This window comes from Electrophorus electricus, chromosome 4 (assembly GCF_013358815.1).
Source record: "Electrophorus electricus isolate fEleEle1 chromosome 4, fEleEle1.pri, whole genome shotgun sequence".
Lineage (NCBI taxonomy): Eukaryota > Metazoa > Chordata > Actinopteri > Gymnotiformes > Gymnotidae > Electrophorus > Electrophorus electricus.
Genome location: NC_049538.1, coordinates 28716530 through 28738703, shown reverse-complemented (window position 1 = coordinate 28738703; position 22174 = coordinate 28716530). Strand labels below are relative to the sequence as shown.

Genomic DNA, 22174 nt, shown 5'->3' with positions numbered 1-22174 from the left:
CTGCCAACCAATCGCAGTTTCAGAGGAACACTCGATGCGAGGTAATAATTGCCGGCCTGTCTAATGCGTTCGCTTCAATTCACTTACTCCACGCCAGTTTTGTGATTATATGTCTGTGAGTTTTTACTTCTTTTTTTTATGTCTACTGGATGGAAGAGGAGCTAGTTTTATTCATATGCGCTTTGTTATAGTCACGAAAAGTATCCCATTCAGTCTTTTCTTGTAAAGGGGGGAAAATAATCGTGTTCTCCCGTTCAGTGGGGATTCCCAATGTCGTCGGGTACATGTTGACCGCATCAGGCTAACCTAGTAAAACGAAGTGGAAATATGGATACACCTGACCTTCGTAGGCTGTTTTCCGCATGTGATGGAAATAAGTCGGGAAGAATTGAATATGAGGATTTCACGACTGTTTGCCGAGAGCTTAATGTACCAGCCGGAGAGATAAGAACTTTGTTCAGCAAATTTGATGTGGACGGAGACGGATGCATTAATTACAGCGATTTTTGTTCAAGCTTCCACGAAGCATCTGAAACTCTCAATTTGGCCTCACTGGGCCACAGTTGTCAGTCCCATGGAAATGCTTGGGATGAGTTTGAAAATACCATGGACGGAGACGTGGCCTACTATTTGGGAAGGTATGTTTGAGCTTTATCACTAAAAAGAGAACGAGGCGCTTACTAACACTGAACAGGGTTCATCAACTTAAATTTACACTCTTCATTCAAACATTTATACTAACACTATAATTTGGTCCGGCTCAGCAATTACCAATTTACCTAGTACGCTTGAATCGCATGGTCACGTATTGGCTACAACAGTCAACCTATTTAGTTTATTCTAAAGTAACACGCATCAAGCACGCCAGTGTGAAAGGGGCGTGGTATGAGTTTCCCTCCTCAAACATGGGCTTCAACTCCAGGCTGTAGTGCCCAAAGCCTAATATCTTGGAATTAGAAGCCTGCACAGTTCATTTTCCATGGTCATACCTGGAATGGAACCAGGCAAATAACCTGTTTTACCCACCACTACTGCCTCAACTTGTTTCTTTGTTCTAAGCAAATTGGGAGGGGGGTATTGTTGCATTAAAGCCAGAACTGCATGTTTTTTGCATTTAGAGTAGAGATAAAGTTAAAGAAGCTACATTATTCTTTATGTACTTTTATTTGTGAGAACTGTAATTTACTTATAGTTCAACTTTTATCATTCACTGTCCTAGTACTTGGGGATGTCTGCATGGTCACTCTGCCCCTTTTGTGTTTCTTGTGTGCTGTAGGTTATGGGATCCTCTGAGCGAGCTGTACCAGCAGATCCATGCTTTGTCAGACATGCTGCTGCTACAGCAGTATGAGGATCTGATCAAAGCCCTGGTGGTAGAGAGCAGAGAGCACCGGCTGGAGAGTGACCAGCTGGAAACCAGCCTGAGACGGTGAGTCTGTTTGGCTAGAATGGGTTGGAGCACAGGCTTTCCAAAAGTTATTCCACCAGATTTTAACTTATGGGTGACATTACATCCAGAACCCCCCCCCCCCCCCCCCCCCAAAGAGGTTGGAGGACTATAGTGATCGAGATGCACCAAGTTCAAAATTAAGCTTTGACCCCAGTTTAGGGTAGATTTGTAATGAAAGATTTTGCCTTTACAACCATATTTTCAGTGTTTTTTGGAATCATACAGATTCCAAAGAGGGTTTCCCTTGAGGAATGAATAAAAACGATTCAAACTCGAGCCTGGTGGAAGTCCATTTTGTACTTTCCACTCATAAGGGTTAAGTCTGGTGTCTGGATGCCATGGAAGGTGTTTGACATCATGAAATCTTTCTTGAATCAGTTTAGGAGCGTATATGTTAGGCAGGTTTCCATCACATGCAGAACTTCATGTTGGTGCTTACACTGCTTCTGTGAAATGGTTGTTTATTCCTTGTGTGTTGCATGACTAGGTTTAGGGTCATAACCTGCAGTTTTTGAGACTGGCTGACAAGAGGCATCGTGAATGACAGTATGAAAATTGTGTAGCCTATTTCACATGCTAAAGTGAGGGGATATAGTAGGGGCTAGTTTAGATCATTAGTTAAAATGAACTTAAAGGTAATTCAGTCTATTGCAGTTCATTCTACCTTCTAGTAGATGGTGATGAGGAAATCCTATTAAAGTCAATAAAAATGTAAAGTTTACCAGCAATAAGGAATCTTTTTTTTTTTTTTTTTTTTAATATTGTGTTGACCATAGACAATGGCAATATACTTTTTTTTAAGGATCACCTCAAAATTCAATGAATACATTCGACCTTGGATAAAAGATTCATATGACTTGTTCCAGTCTATAAAAGCATTATGCATTCTTATTTGTGTCACTGACACATTGGAAATATTCAGTGAAATCACTGCAAGTCAGCATATTTACACTGGAAGGTTGTTGTTTTGCACCCTTTATTGATGGGTGAAGACTCAAAGTAGGAGCTGTAGGATGTCTATCTGTAAGCCTTACTCATCCAAATTACATCACTGTGGTAAAATTAACATAACGAATAGCTTTCTCTACTAGATCATGTTTACCTATCATGTTAAGCTCCAGAGCAGGTTTTCAAATAGAGGTTATGAGGAAGAAAGAAGCATAAAATTGGTGTCAAATTGCCAAACTGGCTTTTCTGTAGGAATTTGAATGGAATTGGCACATTATGGAGAATATTTTTAGTTTTCCTAACATATCCTAAGAGCCATTTTTCATTTTATTTTTGCTGCAATCAATGGGACTATAGTTAAAAATGTGAACAGGGACAGGGTTGTTACTATGCAAGTATGTGCATAGTCAGTGCAGAGGTTATACATTTAGCATTGCAGTACTTCTGTGTTTAGCTGGTCGTATTTGTGAGGTGTCCAGATGATATTCATCTTCATGTTCTGATTTGTAGGGAAATGGCAAGACAGCAGGATTGTCAAGCTTCTGGCCTTGAAGCAGTTAGATGCTTCACATCTGGTGACACTTGCCTGAGGATGCTAATTACTGATATCAATTTCTTGGTCCCGTTGACCAAGCATCTTAAACAAAAACTGTCTCTGGTTTCATCACTGTTTGCCTCATCAAACAGAATAGTCCGTTGTTTATAGTTGAGGTCTGCTGATGTACAGAGATGGTGTCATGTGGTGTGTTTGAAGACCATTGGTTGAGAAGTTGTCAGTGACCAGGTACTGTGTACAGATCTCTTGCTGTATGGACTGTTCATTATCTTGCTTGACAATGGGGCTCAGAATGGACGTGTGTGCTACAAACCACATTTCAGTCAGGAACCACATAAGGCATGACCGTCTAATTATTTTGCTGTTTAATCAACAAGCTGATATGCCACACGTGTTAGGTGAATGGGTTAATTTTGAAAAGCATTTTGTGTACATAGAAAAAACATGGATCTGTTTTTAATCTCATGAAACGTAGGACAAAAACGTAGGACATGTTGCATTTAAAATGTGAATGCACCTCTACCTTTTTTATATATATATATATGTGTGTGTGTGTTGGGGTGTGTGTGTGTGTGTGTGTTGGGGTGTGTGTGTGTGTGTGTGTGTGTGTGTATACATACATATATATATATTATATGCATGCGCGCGCTCTGAATACGCATTTGATGAGCAGAGAAGCAAATTGATTATTAGTTGAATTATCATTTGACGGGCAGAGGCGATGTCTCATTTGCACCAACAGGACGGAGGAAATGGCGAGCACCCAGCTGGCGGAGATGGAGGAAGACCTTCAGCAGCAGCTGAACCATGCGGAGCAGAGAGTCCGGGAGGAGGTGAGAGTCCACCACAACTCACTTGGTTACCATATATTGCATTATAACTTATTTCATTGCTAGAATTGGGTGAATTTTCCCAAGTCTTGGAAAATGCTGATTTGGAGAAGGGCAAAGCAGTGTGATTATTTTGCATCTTTTAGTCCAATATGGAACAGTTCTGAAGACTGTCAATGTTGCGTGTAAGATTATGCGATTTCGGCCCAAATCTCTATATACCAGTGTGAATGCTAAAATGGTGCATTTCAGCAAGATTCTTCATTTGGTGAATTAAAAGTTTATTAAGAATGGTTTTCAGGGGGAAGAGTTTCTAAATAGGCATATATACATCCCATGAAGTTCTTGCTGGCTGCATTCATTTTTCACTTTAATGCAATGGTTTACCTGCATTCCTGTTGCTCAGAGGAGATTTAAGAGGAGTGCCAGCAAGCTGGGTTACTCCCTTACAAAGGCCCCTTTATGGAGGTTTGTAAAGGTCTCTTTATTAGACTTGTGTATGAGAGAAACGGGCTTCTCGGCTTTCTTGGATACAGGAGCAAAAGAAAACAGACAGCACTATTGCCACGATCCAGATCAAGCACAAGAATGAATTGGCAGACCTGCAGTCAGCAGTGGAGAAGCTTACACAGGTATAAAAGAAAAAAAAAACTCAGCTTCTCAATGTTGCAGAATTGCACGAACAACACACATTGTTCTTCTGTTGTGTGGACTTTTGACTGTGTATCTTTTGCCCAAATTCACACTGTGTACTGTAGCTATTGAACTGAAGGACAATCATTTTATTTAGCATCAAGAGGAGGCTGAGCTGAACAGCCCTAGAGGTGAAGTCATCAAATATAGGAATGAAATCCAAGAGCTGACTCAGGTATGGGGATGTCTGTGTCGAAAAGTAGTGCTAGAGAAGTGTTTTTGTTTTTTACATGCCTTCATTTCATGTGATTCACTCAAATGTTATTTGTTAGTCTTTAGTTTTTAAACAAATTGTCATATTGGACCATTCTTCCATTTGCAACCTGTACTGTAATGTGTGTAGTGGTAGTGAGGCCTACCACTGTAATAAACTACTGATTGTCTGAGTCCACTCTTTCTGTGTGCTTTGTAAACTTTTCACTTTCCTGAAAACAAACCTGAGTACTTCCTTGTGTATATAACACTTCATATTAACATAAATAATCGATCACTGTGAAGCATACAATTGTACTGTTAAAAAGAAGTGTGATTAAATAATGGTATACCAGTTGTTTTCATTTTTGTGATCCCCACCAAATCTTTCTGTAGGAGAATGAAGAGCTGAGGTGTTCTCTGCTGAAGGCTCAAATGAGGGTCTCTGTCCTGCAGGTTGAATTGGACAAACTGAAGAACGCATATGCTGATGAGAAGCTTCAGCATGAGAGGTGATGGATTGCTCCTTGGGTAATTGGGCCTGTATGAGCCACTGTTGAAATGAACATGGGTGTCTATCCATCTAAATGATGGACATGAACTGCTTAGCAGTGAACACAACTATAAACATCTTGTTGCCTGTTGAGGGTGATTGTTGTTCACCCATTTAATCAAGTAGATAGTTACATGGGTGGATTACATTCAAGAATTATTTACATCAATGTTCATCAGTGGCTTAGTTGGATATTGTTGTAGCTAACTTGAATGATAACTAGCTGGAATATAATGCATTTGTGTGTTGAGGTTAATGATTAAGGTTACTGTAATTATTGCTGATATACTTTGAGTGTAAAAATGAAAAAATAGGACTTTCTGAAAAGTTCCAAGTGTCTGATGCCATACTGTTCACTCTTGCATGAGAAAGTGAGTGCAGTGATTGGAGGTGACTATGTACAATGAACAGGTCCCCTGTGTAGGGACACATTTCCTGTGGATTGGTCCTTCAGCATGGGCCCATTGTCATCTTAAATTCCAAGCAAAACACCCCACAATCTAACATGCGATTCCTTTTATTGAAGCTTGTTTGCAAAAATCTGGGGGAAAATAACTTCATAATTAATATTGCAAAGTGATAGCATAAGGGAATGTATGTCCCTCAAAATTCATCAAGTTTTAACCAGTATATGTTGTGCTTCATGACCTTTGAACTCCATTGTAAGTTTAATATGTATTATCTGTCATTTTTCTTCCCACAGAGAAAGTAATGACCTTAAAAAGATGGTCATCGAGTACCAGTCTTACCCTGACCATATTGAATTCCTTCAGTAAGTAAATGATCATCTAATTGATCGTAGCTTAGCAGCTATGCTGTTGAAATGCATCTCGTGGGCCTGCATGTTGACTAATTGTATTATTTTCCTACTTTCTGGTATCTCAGAGAAATGAATAAGAAGTTATATGACAGCAATGATGGTTTACGGTCTGCTCTGGCTAAAAACACTAGTTCTTCCAAGAGGCGTGTAAGTATTGCCTGAAAAGTCTGATTTTGAATGTTTGGTTTCAAATGATGTTAGTGTGTGTAGCTAAATAAACTTTTGGGATGCACCCAGTTTATACATTGGGCCACGAACAAGGTTTGTATGTTTGTACCCTCCTCTTCTGGATGGTGACGCTTGTAAATGGCCACTGCACATAAATGCATAGGTTCCTGGATGTCCCCGCAGTTTTAAATGATAAATGCAGATAGTAACGAGCTCAGTATCTGTCTGGTTTTCTGCAGCTTTCCCCCAGAAATGAAATCCCCCCTAGGAAACTGAAGCCTCTTCGACAGAGTACAATAAATCACAACAGGTACTGACGGTCACTACTGTTAGTACTCTCTCAGATTTCAAAACGGAGCCTAATTTGTTAGCACAAGAGCATACCTCACATGTTGTTTCCCTCAAGCATGGTCAGTGAGGAAGATGACATGTCTGTGGACCCCTCCAAAGAGAAGTTCTCCCTTGTGGAACGCTGGGCAGATAAATATCTGGACAGTGGGGTTTCCTTACAGACAGATACAGACCGGATGTCGTGCACCAATTATGATAGTGATGACAGCCATGAGTCTGTGGAGACTGTACATCATAGCTACTCCTATGTTCAGTCTGAAATGGAGGTAAAGTCAGCTTAAAATATGTCAACTACTTGGTTCTATGCAGTTGTATTTTAACTACATTAGTTGGTCAGTGTTTTAGAAGTACATTTCATACTTCGAGCATACTTGGAGGACATGCTTAGAGCATTTTGTGATAGTTTGGCATATCTACATATCGGGTAAACCCTGTAGGCTTGTAGCGTGTTCTAAGGTTGTGTGTGTTTTGAATGCCTTTTATCCTGTTTCAGATGTCAGATCTGAAGTCTGACATGAACATGTCAATAGCTCACAGCAAAGTTAGCTCGTTAGCCTCCTCTCTGCGTCGACGGCTGTCAGCTTTTCCGATAAAGGTATTTCCAGCATCGATTCAAAATCATGTGATTTCTGAAAACTAACCTTTTTCTGACACTTAAGTGAATTTTCCTGATTTGCAGCACACTGAATCGGACACGTTTGATTTTGATGAGTCTGTTCCAATGTACCGCCTGGTGCTGGCAGGTGATGCAGGATCTGGCAAATCAAGCTTCTTACTGCGTCTAAGTCTCAATGAGTTCCGAGGAGACATGCAAACCACGCTTGGTAAGACTGCACAAGCCAGCTCTTTTAAAGCATGCTTATAAGATTCACAAACATTTTATTGCATTCATTTGCATACTCATGTGGCTGTCAATATAATATGCTCATTAAATAACAGAATGTCACTGTAGGGGTTGACTTTCAAATGAAGAAGATGCTCGTGGATGGAGAGAAGACAAACCTTCAGATCTGGGACACTGCAGGGCAGGAAAGGTAATTCATTTTAATTAATTTTTTTGGAAGTTCACAAGCTGGTGACGCACGTGCCAGAAATGTTTGTGTATGTGAATGTTGCTAACGGCAGACACTGGTTAGTAGTTTCAAGTGATGAAATAAATACTTTCTCTAACTAAAGTCTGCTTCAATATTTGAACACTTTTGGAGACTAACTGCAGTGATGCACAGCTTCATTATGGCATCATCTTTAGCCCCTCTGAGGCTACACTTGAGCCTAGTATGCTTCGGGGGTGCCGGAATTTTAATAAGCCCCCTTATAAATCCACTGCCATTGCACTAAGTCAAATAAAAATGACCTTTCTCGCACTGAAGGTTCTTTTTTACATAAAATGGGATGTATTCAATTCCCCATTTTGAACAGGTTTCGAAGCATTGCCCGATCTTACTTCCGCAAAGCCCATGGGGTGTTGCTACTTTATGACGTCACATCGGAGAGCAGCTTCTTAAATGTTCGAGAGTGGATGGAACAGATTCAGGTACCTGTGTGCACTTTTTAGCCTTTCACGTCAGACTCATCCTTTTTTTTATTGCCTTCTCCCATCGCTCAAATAAAACAGTCCCTGTGTCTCCCAGGAGTCCACAGACAGGAGCATGCCCTTGTGTGTGATTGGGAACAAAGTGGACCTGAGGGCAGAGAGGCCACAGGGCACCTGTGTGAGTTCTGCCCATGGAGAGAAACTTGCCATGGTGAGTCCCAATATGTGCTGTGTGTTTGTTTTTTTGGGGGGGGTTATCACACCTGTTTTCTTAATCACTGTTTGTGACCACAGACTTACAATGCCTTGTTCTGTGAGACAAGTGCCAAGGAGGGTACCAATGTAGTGGAGGCAGTTCTGCATTTAGCAAGGTAAGCTGCTGGAGCAGTTTTTCTGCTTGAAGGTATGCTTTATATAAACATGCTAATATATACTTAGAATTAATGAAGGCAAGTATGTTGCAGCAAGCACTAGCATTGCGAAAATACAATTATGAATTGGTAATCTGTGTTTTGTTTGTTTGTTTGTTTGTTTTAAATTTGTTCTTGGGGGGGGATTGCCTTTAATAAATAAGGATATAAATAATTTTGGTTCTGAGGCTTGGTGTGTCTCTTGCAGAGAGGTAAAGAAACATGCCAAGGCCAGACGACCATCAGAGTCCCAGATTAAACTGAGTCTGGGTAGCGGGAAGAAGACACTGAGTACCTGCTGTAGAGTGTAAACGTGACCACTTCCCACCCAGCTATGCACAGGAAAACAGAGCAGTGTTCACATACATATTCATTCGGCTTAAAGTCAAACATGCTATGTGTATAAGTTGCTGTTCTTGCACCTGCCATTGACTGAGATCCACATAATTCTCCTTTCCTCTATATTTGGACATGATTTTGTCATAATGCTCAGTGAAATGTTTTAATAGAATACATTTTTAACATTTTGAATACGTTAAGCACTTTGATGGTTTAAGACTTTCACTTGTCATTCTCATTATATATATATATATATATATGTATATATAATGTGTGTGTGTGTGTGTGTGTGTGTGTGAAGAAATTCATTTCCACCTTCACTTTAGGATGGGGTCAGTATTTATTGGAGTTTTGGTCACTTTTTATATGTTGTAATTTTAAATGTACCTTTGTATTAATATTTTTGATTAGGCTGATATGACAAATAAAAGCTATTTTGATCATACTTGTTGAATTATAGAGATCTTTGAAAACCTTGTACCCATATGCTCTTTCTTGTGCCGTGTTTATATAAACAAAGACAGTGGAACCTTTGTGTACATATATATTTTTCCCCCCCACTTACTCATCTTTCCAAATGCTAAAGCCATAGAACTTCGTTCTGTTTCCAGTAAATAGATCACCTGTACCTACCCCCACGAGGGCCTCTGCATCATCTCCATTGACCTTCTCAGCTATTCAGATTCCTAGCATGCTCCTATTTGTACTAGCATTCTGAATGAATTTATGGTGTCTGAAGGTGACCTGCTGAAGACACAGCAACATTCTCACTACTGGAGTTTGCAAAGAAAGTGAACTCATGACATTAGGTTGTAAAGTCTTAACCTAATACTAAAAGTAATTCTTAGTGCTGAAAAAGCTAAGTCATTAGCTTCTAAAATAAGGGAAGTATGTCTTTTTTGTGAAATTGAAATGATTGTTTAGGTATTTTTCATTCCAACAATTCTCCAGAGCCTTTTAAAAAGCATTTGCAATTGGAGTTGTAAATGTTGAGTGCCTCTCTGTAATATTTTAACTTTTTAAAAATGTCCTTAAGTGTACACAGCAATATTTTACTCCAGTAGCCTCTGAATTTACAGTAGCTTACATGTTCTGATAAACATGCCTAGGGCAGAGTGAAATGGGAGAATGTCATTGGTTTGAGTAGAACCTTTCTGACTTGAAAGCTAATTTGTAAACCCATTGAAGTTGCATTTAATTTCAACATAAAGGGATCCTAAGTTGTGATCTAATCATCTACAGTGCTGCATCTTTGAGTGTTTTAACCAATCAAGTCCAGTAACTGTCAAGTAACTGTGAACTCATATGTAATAATTAATGAAAGCACCCTTATTTGTAATCATCTCAAATGCACAGAATTCAGCAATAGCTACTTAATGTTAGAACATATGGTCCAATCCTCTAAGCAGAACAGTCAGGTAATATTTGCTTAAACATCTTTCTTCAGATTTCACTAAAGCATTTTAGGCCAGGACTCCTAACTTGCCCTTTCGTACATCTCACATTTGCTGTTTAACTTGTTTTTGATTTCCATGTTGCATGACCTATTCTGAGTTTTAGACATATGGTCATACATTAGGAACCAAAAGGAAACTGCACACTTTCTAAAAGCAAGTCAAGATCAGCTCCCTGTTAAATTTCAATTAGCATGAACATTTTTTTAATATCTAAACTTATTGCAACATTCACAATTTTAGCCCATCAATGACTCAACCATCTTACCAGAACTAAGTTTTACACATTTGGCACCAGTCCAATCTGAGCATTTCATTATGCTGTGCCTACTTCATAAATTTGAAATTAAAGTGAAATGCAATCAGTATGATGCAGGGGTACTTGGAAAATGTATTTTTAATCACCTCACTCCTCCAAGTATGAGACACTACATGCAAAAATAAAAGTAGTAAACATCCAGTCTCTGACACTAAACCAACATGCCAATAAAATCACTTTTTTTGGTAGGGGTCTTGATTTTAGCTAGACAAACAAAAACACTCGTGTCATTACATTTCAGCACAAAAAAAACTAATCCATATGAGCTCAGAAGTTTGTTTATTCAGTAATTTACAGTAAATGGATTAAGTATAAAAATACAAGTTCATGGTTCAAAGCCACATGATCTGTAATTCTTGCATTTTACATTGTAAATAATGATTACAAAAAGTGAGACCATGGTGAAGCATAGAACTAAATTCACATTTAAAATGATTCATCATGAAGCCATACATCAAAATGTCCCATCAGAGAATACAAGTACAGTCATGGCAAAAAGTTGAGACTGATTTGTTTTCACAAAAGTTCACTGCCTCAGGTTTTTTTTTTTTATCCTTTTGTCAGATGTTTATATGGTATAGTGAAATAAGTGATAGGCAGTTCATTACTAACATTTTATTGACAAGTAGATCCAGTTATAGCAAACACTTAATATTTACAGTGTTGACCCTTCTTTAAGACTTAAAGGCAATTCACCTTGGCATGCTGGAGGTCAGCTTCAGGGCAAAATCTTGACTTATGGCAGCCCATACTTGCCTAATCAGTGTTTGGAGTTGATCACAGTTTCTGTGATTTTGTTTGTCCACCCTATTTGAGGACTGACTACAGGTTCTCAATAAGCTTGAGATCTGGAGATGAATGGTCCCAGGATGCCTCACTGTTGGCATGACACAGGACTTAAGGTAGCGCTGACCGTTTTCTTCTCCGGACAATCATTTGTCCAGACGTCCCAAAGTCTGAAGGGGGCTTCCTCAGAAAAAATAACTTTACCCCAGTCCTCTGCAGTCCAATCCCTATACTTCCTGCAGAATGTTAGTCTGTCCTTGATATTTTCTTGGAGAGAAGTGGCTTCTTTGCTTCCCTTCTTGGCACCAAGCCATCCTCCAAAGGCCTTCGCCTCAGTGTGCAGATGCACTCACACCCGCCTTCTGCTATTTCTTAGCAAACTATGCACTGGTGGTGACCGGATCCCGTAGCAGCATCCTCTTTAGGAGATGGTCCTGGCGCTTGCTTGACTTTCTTGGGTGCCCTGAAGCCTTCTTCACTGCAATTGAACCTCTCTCCTTGAAGTTCTTGATGATTCGATAAATGATAGCACCTAAATCAATCTTATGAGCAGCAATGTCCTTGCCTGTGAAGCCCCTTTTGATGCAATGCAATGATGACTACACATTTCCTTGGAGGTGACCATGGTGAACAGAAGAAAACAAAACACTACCACCCTTTTAAAGCAACCAATCTGCTCTTCTAATCAGCATGACAGAGTGATATCAGCTGCCTTGTCCTCGTTAACACTTTCTCCTGAGCTAACGAGATCACTGAAATGACGTTAGCAGGTCATTTTGTGGCAGGGCTGAACGGCAATAATTTTTGCAGTCAAGTTCATTTTCATGGCAAGGAATGACTCTGCAATTAATTGCAATTCATCTGATCGCTCTTCACAACCTAAAGTTAATGCAAATTGTCACCATAAAAACCAAAGCAGCAAACTTTGTGAAAACCAAAATGTGCACTAGTCTCAACTTTTGTCCACAACTGTACTCTGGAAACAAAGAAAATCCCAATGCAACCTTACACTTTTACTAAGAACAATCTGAGTGTGACGGGCTTGCTTTGACCTCTTTGAAGCTATTTGGGTTTATCTTCAGCTTTTTCATTTGCCTTTTTTTGCTTCTGTTGCATTATCTCTGCATCCCTACAGAAGAAGGGGAGACTAGTATCACTAACGGTAAAACAAAAAAGTTAATATAGAGACAAAATATAGACATCTGTTCTAATAAAGATGACTTTCCTGTAACTACTGAAGCCTTTTTTTTGTTTGTTTCTATAAAGGTGGGTTAAGTATGTTTGTAGGTGGCCCTTTGCAAGGAATTTAACTGTCCACAACTTTGATCCATCAATAAAAATGTGCAAGTACATTTATTTCTCACACACCCACAAACACACCTCATATTTCAGTACAATACCAATACTAGACCAAGATGATTAAGTAACACTTGAATAAGTTTACCAATACAGCTAATACATTTTTTCTAATGAAACATGGCTAAGATCCATTATGTTTTTGCCAGTGGGCGGGGCCAACCTCGACAGCCAATTCTGGACTTGGCTAGTTATAGTTTCAGAACTTTCTTCAAGACTACAGCTAGCTACTGCCCTCCCTCAACATTTGCACGATCCTATATTGTTTACTGGATAAAACATAAGAAATTAATATTACTTGCTGCCGACGAAGTAGCTAGCTAGTTTAACCTACTGTACCTTTGCTTCCTAGCAGCAGCAGACAACCCATCATCATTTCTTTTGCCCTTGTGCATGTCGGTTTGCTTCTTTGCATTTCTCTGACGGGCAAGTTCACGCTGATTTCCCCCTAAAAGGAACACAGATGTAGTAAATCTGAATTCAGCGGGCTCTGACTTGGCAGCTGGATGGGTATCTAACTAACGCTAGCTAACTAGCTACAGATAGCTATGGGCTGAGGGAATTGGCTAGCTAGCTAACCAGCCAAGCGATTTCTAGCATCAAGCAAGACACTGCACGAGTTACATACCAGTGAGCTACACGGCAACAGTTAAATTTCAGGTTATGAATCACGTAACAGACTGTATGAAAATCAGTGACATGTAATATGAGATAGCCAGCTAGCGAACCCATATGTGTTAAGCAGATAAACAACTGGGCGTCTCCACCTTCTACCCTACAGCTAATGTCAGCAAGCTAAAACATAGGTGACAGGACATAGATCAATTTCAACATAACTGGGACGGTGATTTCATCATCGTTATTACGTTTTAATATAAAATAACCGCTTCGATTTCTCGGATTAATCGTGTCGTTGATGCACCGGTAAGCGCAAGAAGCTTAGCTAGTGTTAGCGGTTAGCTAGTCAGCTGATAGTCAACAACAGACCTGCCGGACTCTCTCGTTATAAGGCCTAACAAAGTAAGTAGAGTTTTCATGAAAGGCATTCCACGCATACTCACTTGTCATTTTTGATAAACACCGCCTTGTTTCCAGATAAGCTCACCCAAAGGGCCGCTCTTTTCCCCCCGAAAAAAACCGTTCACGTTGCTTTTGATCGTCAAATCTCCTCCAGAAACTGACATCAAACCAGCCCCTCGCGAGAAATATGTCCTACACGCGCGAAACGCGATTGGCGGGAATACGTCGACGCCGAGTGTTTTCCGCGCTTTCATTGGTCGTTTTTCTCCAACCTTGTACACAGCCACAATGGAACGTGCCCAGACTGAATGTTCTCGAGCTGGTGTGGCATTTACGTTCCTCGAATGGTCCTTTAGTTTTTTTGTGGATAAATTTCAGATATAAGGCTCTATACATCTATTTACCTATCAAAACAAATAAAAATGCCTTTAATTGTCATTGGACATTATGCAACGAAATTATGTTTCCCAGTGAATACACATTACTTAAAAATACAAACACACATAGTTAACACCTAAAAAGGAGGCAATCAATAAATAAAAAACAATTATTAGCAAAATCAATAATATAAATAATATAAATCACTCCACCGTATACCTTTATTTGAAAAGATACAAATTAGTGCAAAAATACATTTCAGAAATTTCTCATAATAAAATTCCATAATCCACCTTTAAATCAAAATATATAATGCTGCATGAGTCATCCTACATTTTACTTAAAACAGTATACATTCATTGTGAGATTAAACGTCATACACTGGATTGGTATGTAATTGAAATTATATATTATTTTGGATGGACTTTTAAAGTAAATTTTAAACTGCATTAGTCAGCGAATTTAGAATTTTCATGTAAAGCTAGAACTGAGTAAAGTAGTGTGGAATGTGGAATGCAGGATCAGTGTGAGGATCAATGGAACCACGGTGGAGAGAGTAGATAGTTTCAGGTACCTTGGAGTTCACATCTCACAGGACCTGTCCTGGTCCCGCCACACCAACTCCCTGGCAAAGAAGGCTCGTCAGCGTCTTTTCCACCTCAGACGCCTAAGAGACTTAAGACCCCCCTCCAAGGTACTGCGGAAGTTCTACACCTGCACTATCGAGAGTATCCTCACGGGGAACATCACAGTCTGGTTTGGGAACAGCACCAAGCAGGACAGACAAGCACTCCAAAGGGTGCTGCGTTCAGCAGAGGGCATCACTCATACGGAACTTCCTGACCTGCAGACCATCAAGCGGTGCCAGACCAAGGCCAGGAGGACTGTTAAGGACCCCACCCATCCCAACAATAGGCTCTTCTCTCTGTTGAGGTCAGGGAAGCGCTTTCAATCCCTGAAGACCAATACAGAGAGACTGAAGAGGATCTTCTTCCCACAGGCCATTCGGGCCCTGAATCAGGGAAACTGATGAACTGTGGGGACCACCACCACCATGTGACTGTAAATCTGTAAATTTGTAAGATGGCACTGTACATTGTGTACATACACATATATCCACATATCCATTTGTACATTGTGTATATATACATATTATACATATGTTGTACATACATACATATATATATATATATATATATATATATATATATATATATATATTTCCTTATGTACCCCTGTTCTTTTCCCTCAGTTTGGACAGAGCACTCTCAAACCATTTCACTGCGAGTTATACCGTGTATGACTATGTACGTGACAAATAAACCAAACTTGAAACTTGAAAGTAGAGCATGTGTCCATGTCCACTCTTACAGCTGATCATAACATCTCCTAAATCAGAGATGCCAAACTCTGGTCCCCAAGGCCCAGATGCCAGCACAGTTTGGTGATTTCCCTGTTAATTACCATATTTACTTGGTGTGTTGAAGTTTGGATGTCACTAAATTTGATGACCTTCTGTACTCTAGGACAAGAGTTTAGTATAGGATTGTGCTAATCATGCTATTAAGAAACTCTTCTAGTCTAAGGTTTTCTTCTAAACAGGGTTGTCTGCTTTTCTAGGTCAGTGACAAATGGAAAACAAATCCAAAAATGATTATTAAAAACATTATGCACATAATATTCATTATTATGGCAAGGTTTATGTATAATGTTTGCATATGCATTGTACTATACTATACTATATTATACTATACTATACTATACTATACTGCATTATACTGTTACTGATATGAAGCAATAATTGAAATACTTTAGTGCCCTTTCCCTCTCTCTTCATTGTTATTGCTGTTCTGTCGATATTCATTCAAGGCCCTTCCGATTGTTTTCAAGAAAGTTAGTTTCTTGTGGTCAGGACTGCTGAGGCGAGAGCACCGAACAGAGGACCAAATACTGCCAGAGCACCAAACAGCAGCTTCCACGAGATACCCTGAGATGACATGAAAGAGCAGAATGAGGAAAAAAAGAGAAATACATTAGTTTTGGCACCGTTTTGTTTAGCCCCCTTTACAGGTGAGTAGCAGTCAATGCTTACGATGAACTTCTTTTTTGTTGGTTTCACGAAGGGTGCTGTGATATCCCAGAGGAGCTGTGCAGGTTTTGGATTCCACATCTCACTGACCCCTGCTTGTCATTTGACCAGCTTTGATAGCTCAGCATGTATAGCCTGTGGAGCAAAAATAAATGATAAAAGTGGATCTGTTAGCTCATTTAGATCTGTTCCACTCAAGACATTGAATCTCATTTCTGTTCCTGGATTTTGGAATAATTTTTTCTTAATTACTTAACTGAACATTTCATGCATCTGTCTAGCCACTTTGTCATCACACTTTATTCCTATGTAACAGAAGGGACTCTAGACCCTAGACCCTTTAACTTTAAGAACATAAGTATATGATTTGAATACCTGCATTGTATGTCTTAGATCAACTACCAGTGAATATAAAACATATGACCAAATTTTATATTCCAGTTCCAGAGCAGATTATCTCTACATACCTCTGCTACAGACCATTTCAACCTTTATAACTTGTGCTCTCTGCAGAACAGAACATCAGCCTATTATTGTACTTTTTATTAATCCCCAGAAGGTGGCAGCACACACCACTAATCATTTTATAGATTATGGCAAAAGCATGGCAAAAGTTCCAGCCTCTGACTCATTTTTCAACAGCTAAACATTGTAATATGCTAAATACTTTTATAAACCTGACTAAAAGACACAGTGTATCAGCTCTGAGTTCAGAGAAATCTCCTATTATATTAATAAAGCTGAATAATGATAACAGTTAAGGCTAAAAATGTTATTGTTGACTACTGCCATTTACTGCAAAGTGGCTTTATAGTTCTGCAACAGGATTTTTAAAGCATTTTCAAAGAGCAAGGTCATTCTAGCAGATGGGTTACTGTTGGGTCTAATGCATTTAATATCTCCTTTATGATAGAGTTATGCTGTCTTTAGTCAGAATTGTTTTATCACCTGTTGATTTTGATGTTGCAATTGTCATGATGGCCATTGCCAATGTTTCTTCTAACTGCTGGTGCTTTGTTTGCTTGTAAGTCACACAAGGCACTGAAAGCCTAGGCTAGTTTTGGAAGCTGCATGCAGTAAAATAATTTAATGGGTGTGGATTCAGAAATAGTGTTGCGTACACATGGCTCAAAATATCACTAAGACCAGCTTTTCAAAGAACATGTAAACATACCAGTTGCTTCAAGACAGCATGCTAGTACTATATAAAAACACTACATATTTCAGGTTGCTTTCTCTGTTCCAGAAACTGGTTGGTTGCAGCATTTGTTGTGATGAGTTCCTCTCTGAGGAAAGTTTATTTTTCTTTCTGTTTCTCCCTCTCCCTTTTGCTCTCTCTCTCTCTCTCTCTCTCTCTCTCTCTCTCTCTCTCTCTCTCTCTCTCTCTCTCTCTTGTACTTTTTTCATGCCATACAGACAAGGCTGCCATTAGAGCAACAGCAGCTATTTCAGTTTTGTCTAGACATGGCCAATTCGCCACCACAGTGACTGTGTGGAGTGGGTCTGCGCAGGGCGGGAGGGGAGCTGAGGACGCCCAACAACCTCACCCTTTTCAAGTTCATTTGTTTAAATGAGGTCTTTCCTGGAGCTTTTAATAAGGATTCTGGCAAGAGAAAGGTGTTGAGGGGAGAAGATTCCACAAGCATATTAAGTGCTTCAGGATAATTTTAAAGTGTCTGAACAAAAAGACTAAGTGGTCTGTTGAGAAGCATTGCCAAGGACATTATTTCATGCAATTCTACTTCAGTGTGAACTTTGATCAAAATAGAACTGCGTCATGCAGTGTCAGCAGTCTGTATCCTTCTGTATGTTTGCCCTGAAATGGTCATTCCTTAAAACACAGTTCTGGTATACAGCATTGATTCACCCCTTAGCAGCACCAGAATGGGGCTGTGTGTATGTGTGTGCACACATATGTGTATGCAATGGCTCTAGACAATTCTAATCTCTGTGGCTGCACTGAGGATTTAGCAGGCTATGCTAGATAAATAGGCATGTTAGGACAGGCTTTGGCGCTGTCAGTGGAAACCTAACACAAGCCCACGTTATTACCCATCATTACAGTCTAACAATATGTATACAGTGCCCGAATAACTATTTTCTTTTGATGTTTTCATAACTAATCCACATTGGGGAAAACATTAACATTTGTACTACCTACTCAGTGTCTGAAATCCAAGGACATTTTTTTGATCTCAGAGAGCACTCATCTGGAATGTTTAAGTGTGTTGTAAACAAGCCATGTACCAAAGTATTGAAAAAAAAAAAGCTGTCCTCTGAACAGTTCTGCCCAGGCCAGTCTGAAAGCCAGTCCATGCTTTGATGCATTGTGATACTTATGACATTTTCCTGCTCTAGTTAAAGGAATATTACACTTTAAAGTGCTGAACTTGCTATAGATGATTAAAGTCTGATAGAAGGCAATGTAGTAAAATGAGTTTATGCGAACAGGCTCCCATTGGCTTTTACTCATTGTTAGCTGTGTTATCATTTTGAATGAAATTCTGCTTTCGGTAGTGCTGCAAAATTCAAATCTTGCTGGCTAGGGAGTTTGATTTTTGTTACCTGTTTGGTCCTGGTCATGCAAAGGTGGAATAATCCACCAGCACTGAATGAGCTATGACTCACTCTTTAATTCAAGGCCCCTTTTAAATGGCATGTTGAAAATAGCTCCTGCTAATGAAAATTTTATGTAAACAGAATCATGAATATTTCACTACATGAGCTCACAGCATTAATTAAAGAGCACTTATTGCATGATAGGTATCTGGCATTGAGTTTAGACGCTTGCTCTTTAGAGTTTAGATGTTTGCTCTTTAGGGTTTAGACATTTGCTCTTTAGAGTTTAGATGTTTGCTCTTTACAGTTTAGATGTTTGCGCTTTAGAGTTTAGACATTTGCTCTTTAGAGTTTAGACATTTGCTCTTTAGGGTTTAGACATTTGCTCTATAGGCTGGGTGTTTGTATACTGTTGAGACCTTGCCTGAACCAGGAAACTGTAGGTTACCAGCAGGTCTGAAAAGTAAGGTGAGAAGATAAATTCTCACCTTAGTAGACGGTTCCAGTTTTAAGGCCTTCTTCAGTGTTTCCATTGCTTCCTCATATTTACCGTTGTCTGACAGATGCTGCAGGCATTTAAAAACTCCTCTTTAGTAATATCTATAGAGTTGGCTGGAAAACTCCTTTTTAATGCATCCCCACCCAAGATAGTTTTGAGAGATACAGAGTGTATCTAGACTAACAGATTAGCTTTACTACTGGTCCACATATAATGCAGGCAAACACATCTATTCATGGAAGTTTGAAATAAATGTAGGACCATTGCTTTTGTGTATAGCATTCCACAGTAAGTACTGATCCGGAATCTCCCTCCTCCCTCCACAGTGCTTTATCCAAATTCTTGATCAGTACTCATCCTCTGAAAAACACCCAGCAGGCATACCCCTTCACTGCACTAATTTGACATATTTCAACTAAGGTCTTCCGAATTATTGTTACCCTTGGTTAGGATGAGCAAAATGAGGAGAAAGGCTATGATTTTTTTATTTGTTTGTTTAACAATTTTATCTCAGATGATGATGTGGGGCATCCAAATCCAGACAGTAGTGGTAAACCAACCAGACATTGTGATAGTAGATAAGATGCAGAAAAGAGCAGTGGTAATAGTGGCAGTCCCAAGAAATGGAAACATTCAAAGGAAGGAATCTCGAAAGTCAGACAAATGCCAGAGAATTAAAGAACAAAAAGAATGAGTGTGGAAGGATAACACCAAGGTTGTCCTAGTGGTGATAGGGGCACTTGGGGCTGTGACCCTTAAGCTGGACGACTGGCTACAACAGATCCTAGAAATGACACCATCAATCTCAGTCCAGAAGAGCACAGTAATAGCGAAAATATTGCAATGTACCCTCAAACTCCTCTGGTAGAAGGCTAGGGGTGTTATTAATAATACATATTATTTTGATTTATTCATTTAAAAATGACCTCACTTAAGAGTTGGATAAGTTAGCAGGAATTGGTATTCCTATGTCCATATTCTCCACAATAAGTTTTTAATAATACTATTCATTTCTTTTGTGTATATGACTAAATTAGTCCACAGAAAATGTAGCAAAAGCCTACTCCACTATGCTTGTGAGGACCGTGGAGAAGATGGATTATTTTTCTGTATATATGCATGTGGTCATTTTTAGTGTCCGCTGTGAAACGGTGCCCTGCACTTCACTCTCTCATTACTGTCAAACGTTCCTCTTGAGGTCGAAGCGGCTTCCCCAGCAATTAGCATGATTAAGAAGGTGGAAATAACATGTAGATTCATTACACTTGATCAGCCAAAGCTCTAATAAGAACATTACACACATCTTGCAGACGTGACTGAGCATTTGGATGACATTATTGTTCAGGTGGGCTAGCAGACTGCTTATCTTGAATGGTGTCAGAGTGTGAAGTAAAGAAGATCTTTTGTATTCTTTTGTATCTAAAGGTTTTTTTGGGGGGGGACTAAATTATTAAATGTATATCAAGGGGCAAACCCTGACAGAACATTCAGGATCCTGTTTTCTTTTGTGTACATGCATGTGTTGGTACATGTTTATTCTCCATGTTAATGTATATTTGTGTGCCTGCATTCGACTGAGCAGGTAAGGGAAGGTTTTGAAGAGAGCTCAGTCAGTATTACCCTGTGTGCACGTGGGGAGCACATCCAAGGCCATGTGGTAGGCCCGCACCGCCAAACTGTACTCAGCCGTCTGGAAGAAGAAGTTGCCTCGTTCACGTTTCTGGTTGCCAGTGTGTATCCGGTCAGCAATGGAGAGAGCTGAAGGATTTGGTTTGTCTCTGATTTCTAAAAGCTGCAGCTGCTACAGGATTGGTGACCAGGCTGGTATATCAGGCTCTCTGTCATAGATAAACACACACACACACACATCCATATATACATTAGTTTCATTGGAAATATTCAGATTGCCTCAATCCACAGCTATCTTTTCATCAGAATCTCTATTGGCTGTTCTCAGGAAATGCTGTCTGCATCACTATGTCCTGCAGTGACTTATTAAATATATCTGTGCTACTTCAAACAACACAGGCTGTATTTGTTACTTGCCAGTTCAAACTCTTATTTAAACTGCTGCCATGTTTATTTCATACTGCAGTTTCTTTAGCAAGAGTTTAAGCTTTGTGGTGTCCTCAGCTGTTTCTGATTGTGTTTGTGTTGATGTGTGTGTGAATGCTTGTGTGTGTGTCTTCTCTTTTCAGTACCATGAGCTTTTAGGAGAAGTCTGTGATTTTTCTCTTTGCAGTTGGGTGTGTGCATATGTATACACAATATGGTGGGTAGGGCTAAGGCTGAAAATATGTACTTTATATATATATATATATATATATATATATATATATATATATATATATATATATATATATATATATATATATATAAAATAATATATACATTTTTGGTTATAACGTCCTTTTGACAAACCTATATGAGGATGTGGTGTAGACCAGATAATCTGTACATGATTAGCTTGATTGAAGATTGTCAGCTCTGAAAAAAAGTAGGGTGAGGAGACAAAACTGTCCAGTCAAATGACACAGTAAAAATAGAGCCATTTCCAGATAAGGTAAATTACAAAAAAACCAAAAAAAAACCAAAAAAAAAAACCCAACAACACAATTTAAGCACACATAATCCAGGCTGAACTTTTATATGAACTCTGGTAGCCTGTGACTTGCTTGGAGGGAAAGAGCTTGTGTGCAGTGCATGTGCATGTGTGTGTGTTTGCTGTCCTTACTTCTCCCAGCTCTGAACTCAGTTGCTGGCACCGGCTTCATAAGAAGACCATCTGCTCTGGCAGGCTGTGGCTTGTATGTTAGGGGAGAAACGGAGCATCACAATGGGCTTAGGGCTCACTGATATTAAACTAACAC

The 22174-nt window shown here is 39.4% G+C and overlaps 3 protein-coding genes across 3 annotated transcripts in view; 1 reads left to right on the top strand and 2 right to left on the bottom strand.

Moving 5' to 3' along the window:
- Window positions 1–255: 255 nt before the first annotated feature.
- Window positions 256–8856, top strand: zgc:162879 (ras and EF-hand domain-containing protein). Its single transcript, XM_027004613.2, has 17 exons — window positions 256–638; window positions 1277–1429; window positions 3697–3787; window positions 4321–4416; window positions 4575–4652; window positions 5066–5181; window positions 5926–5994; window positions 6108–6189; window positions 6450–6520; window positions 6617–6827; window positions 7055–7156; window positions 7241–7385; window positions 7514–7595; window positions 7981–8095; window positions 8193–8306; window positions 8390–8466; window positions 8714–8856. Exons 1-17 carry the CDS (start codon window positions 328–330, stop codon window positions 8814–8816), a joined length of 2016 nt encoding a protein of 671 aa, XP_026860414.2. The 5' UTR covers window positions 256–327; the 3' UTR covers window positions 8817–8856.
- A 3587-nt stretch (window positions 8857–12443) lies between these two features.
- Window positions 12444–13959, bottom strand: si:ch211-39k3.2 (uncharacterized protein LOC100149345 homolog). Its single transcript, XM_027004600.2, has 3 exons — window positions 13821–13959; window positions 13099–13207; window positions 12444–12532 (listed from the first exon to the last, which is right to left on the bottom strand). The coding sequence occupies exons 1-3, from the start codon at window positions 13825–13827 to the stop codon at window positions 12466–12468; spliced, it is 183 nt and encodes a 60-aa protein (XP_026860401.1). The 5' UTR covers window positions 13828–13959; the 3' UTR covers window positions 12444–12465.
- A 2092-nt stretch (window positions 13960–16051) lies between these two features.
- Window positions 16052–22174, bottom strand: part of fkbp16 (FKBP prolyl isomerase 16) — a 33114-nt gene continuing 26991 nt past the window's right edge. The window contains 4 exon segments of the mRNA XM_035525451.1: window positions 16052–16144; window positions 16250–16381; window positions 19294–19391; window positions 20925–21142. Of these exon segments, the coding sequence (XP_035381344.1) occupies window positions 16052–16144; window positions 16250–16381; window positions 19294–19391; window positions 20925–21142 (541 nt within the window).

Excerpts from the sequence above, each read along its gene's own strand:
- si:ch211-39k3.2 (XM_027004600.2), bottom strand. Across the intron at positions 12,533-13,098 it reads GCTGCTGCTAGGAAGCAAAG|GGATGCAGAGATAATGCAAC; the intron begins GTACAGTAGGTT and ends CTTCTTCTGTAG.
- zgc:162879 (XM_027004613.2), top strand. The coding sequence starts at position 328 with ATGGATACACCTGACCTTCGTAGGCTGTTTTCCGCATGTGATGGAAAT. Across the intron at positions 4,417-4,574 it reads CAGTGGAGAAGCTTACACAG|CATCAAGAGGAGGCTGAGCT; the intron begins GTATAAAAGAAA and ends CATTTTATTTAG. Across the intron at positions 4,653-5,065 it reads AAATCCAAGAGCTGACTCAG|GAGAATGAAGAGCTGAGGTG; the intron begins GTATGGGGATGT and ends ATCTTTCTGTAG.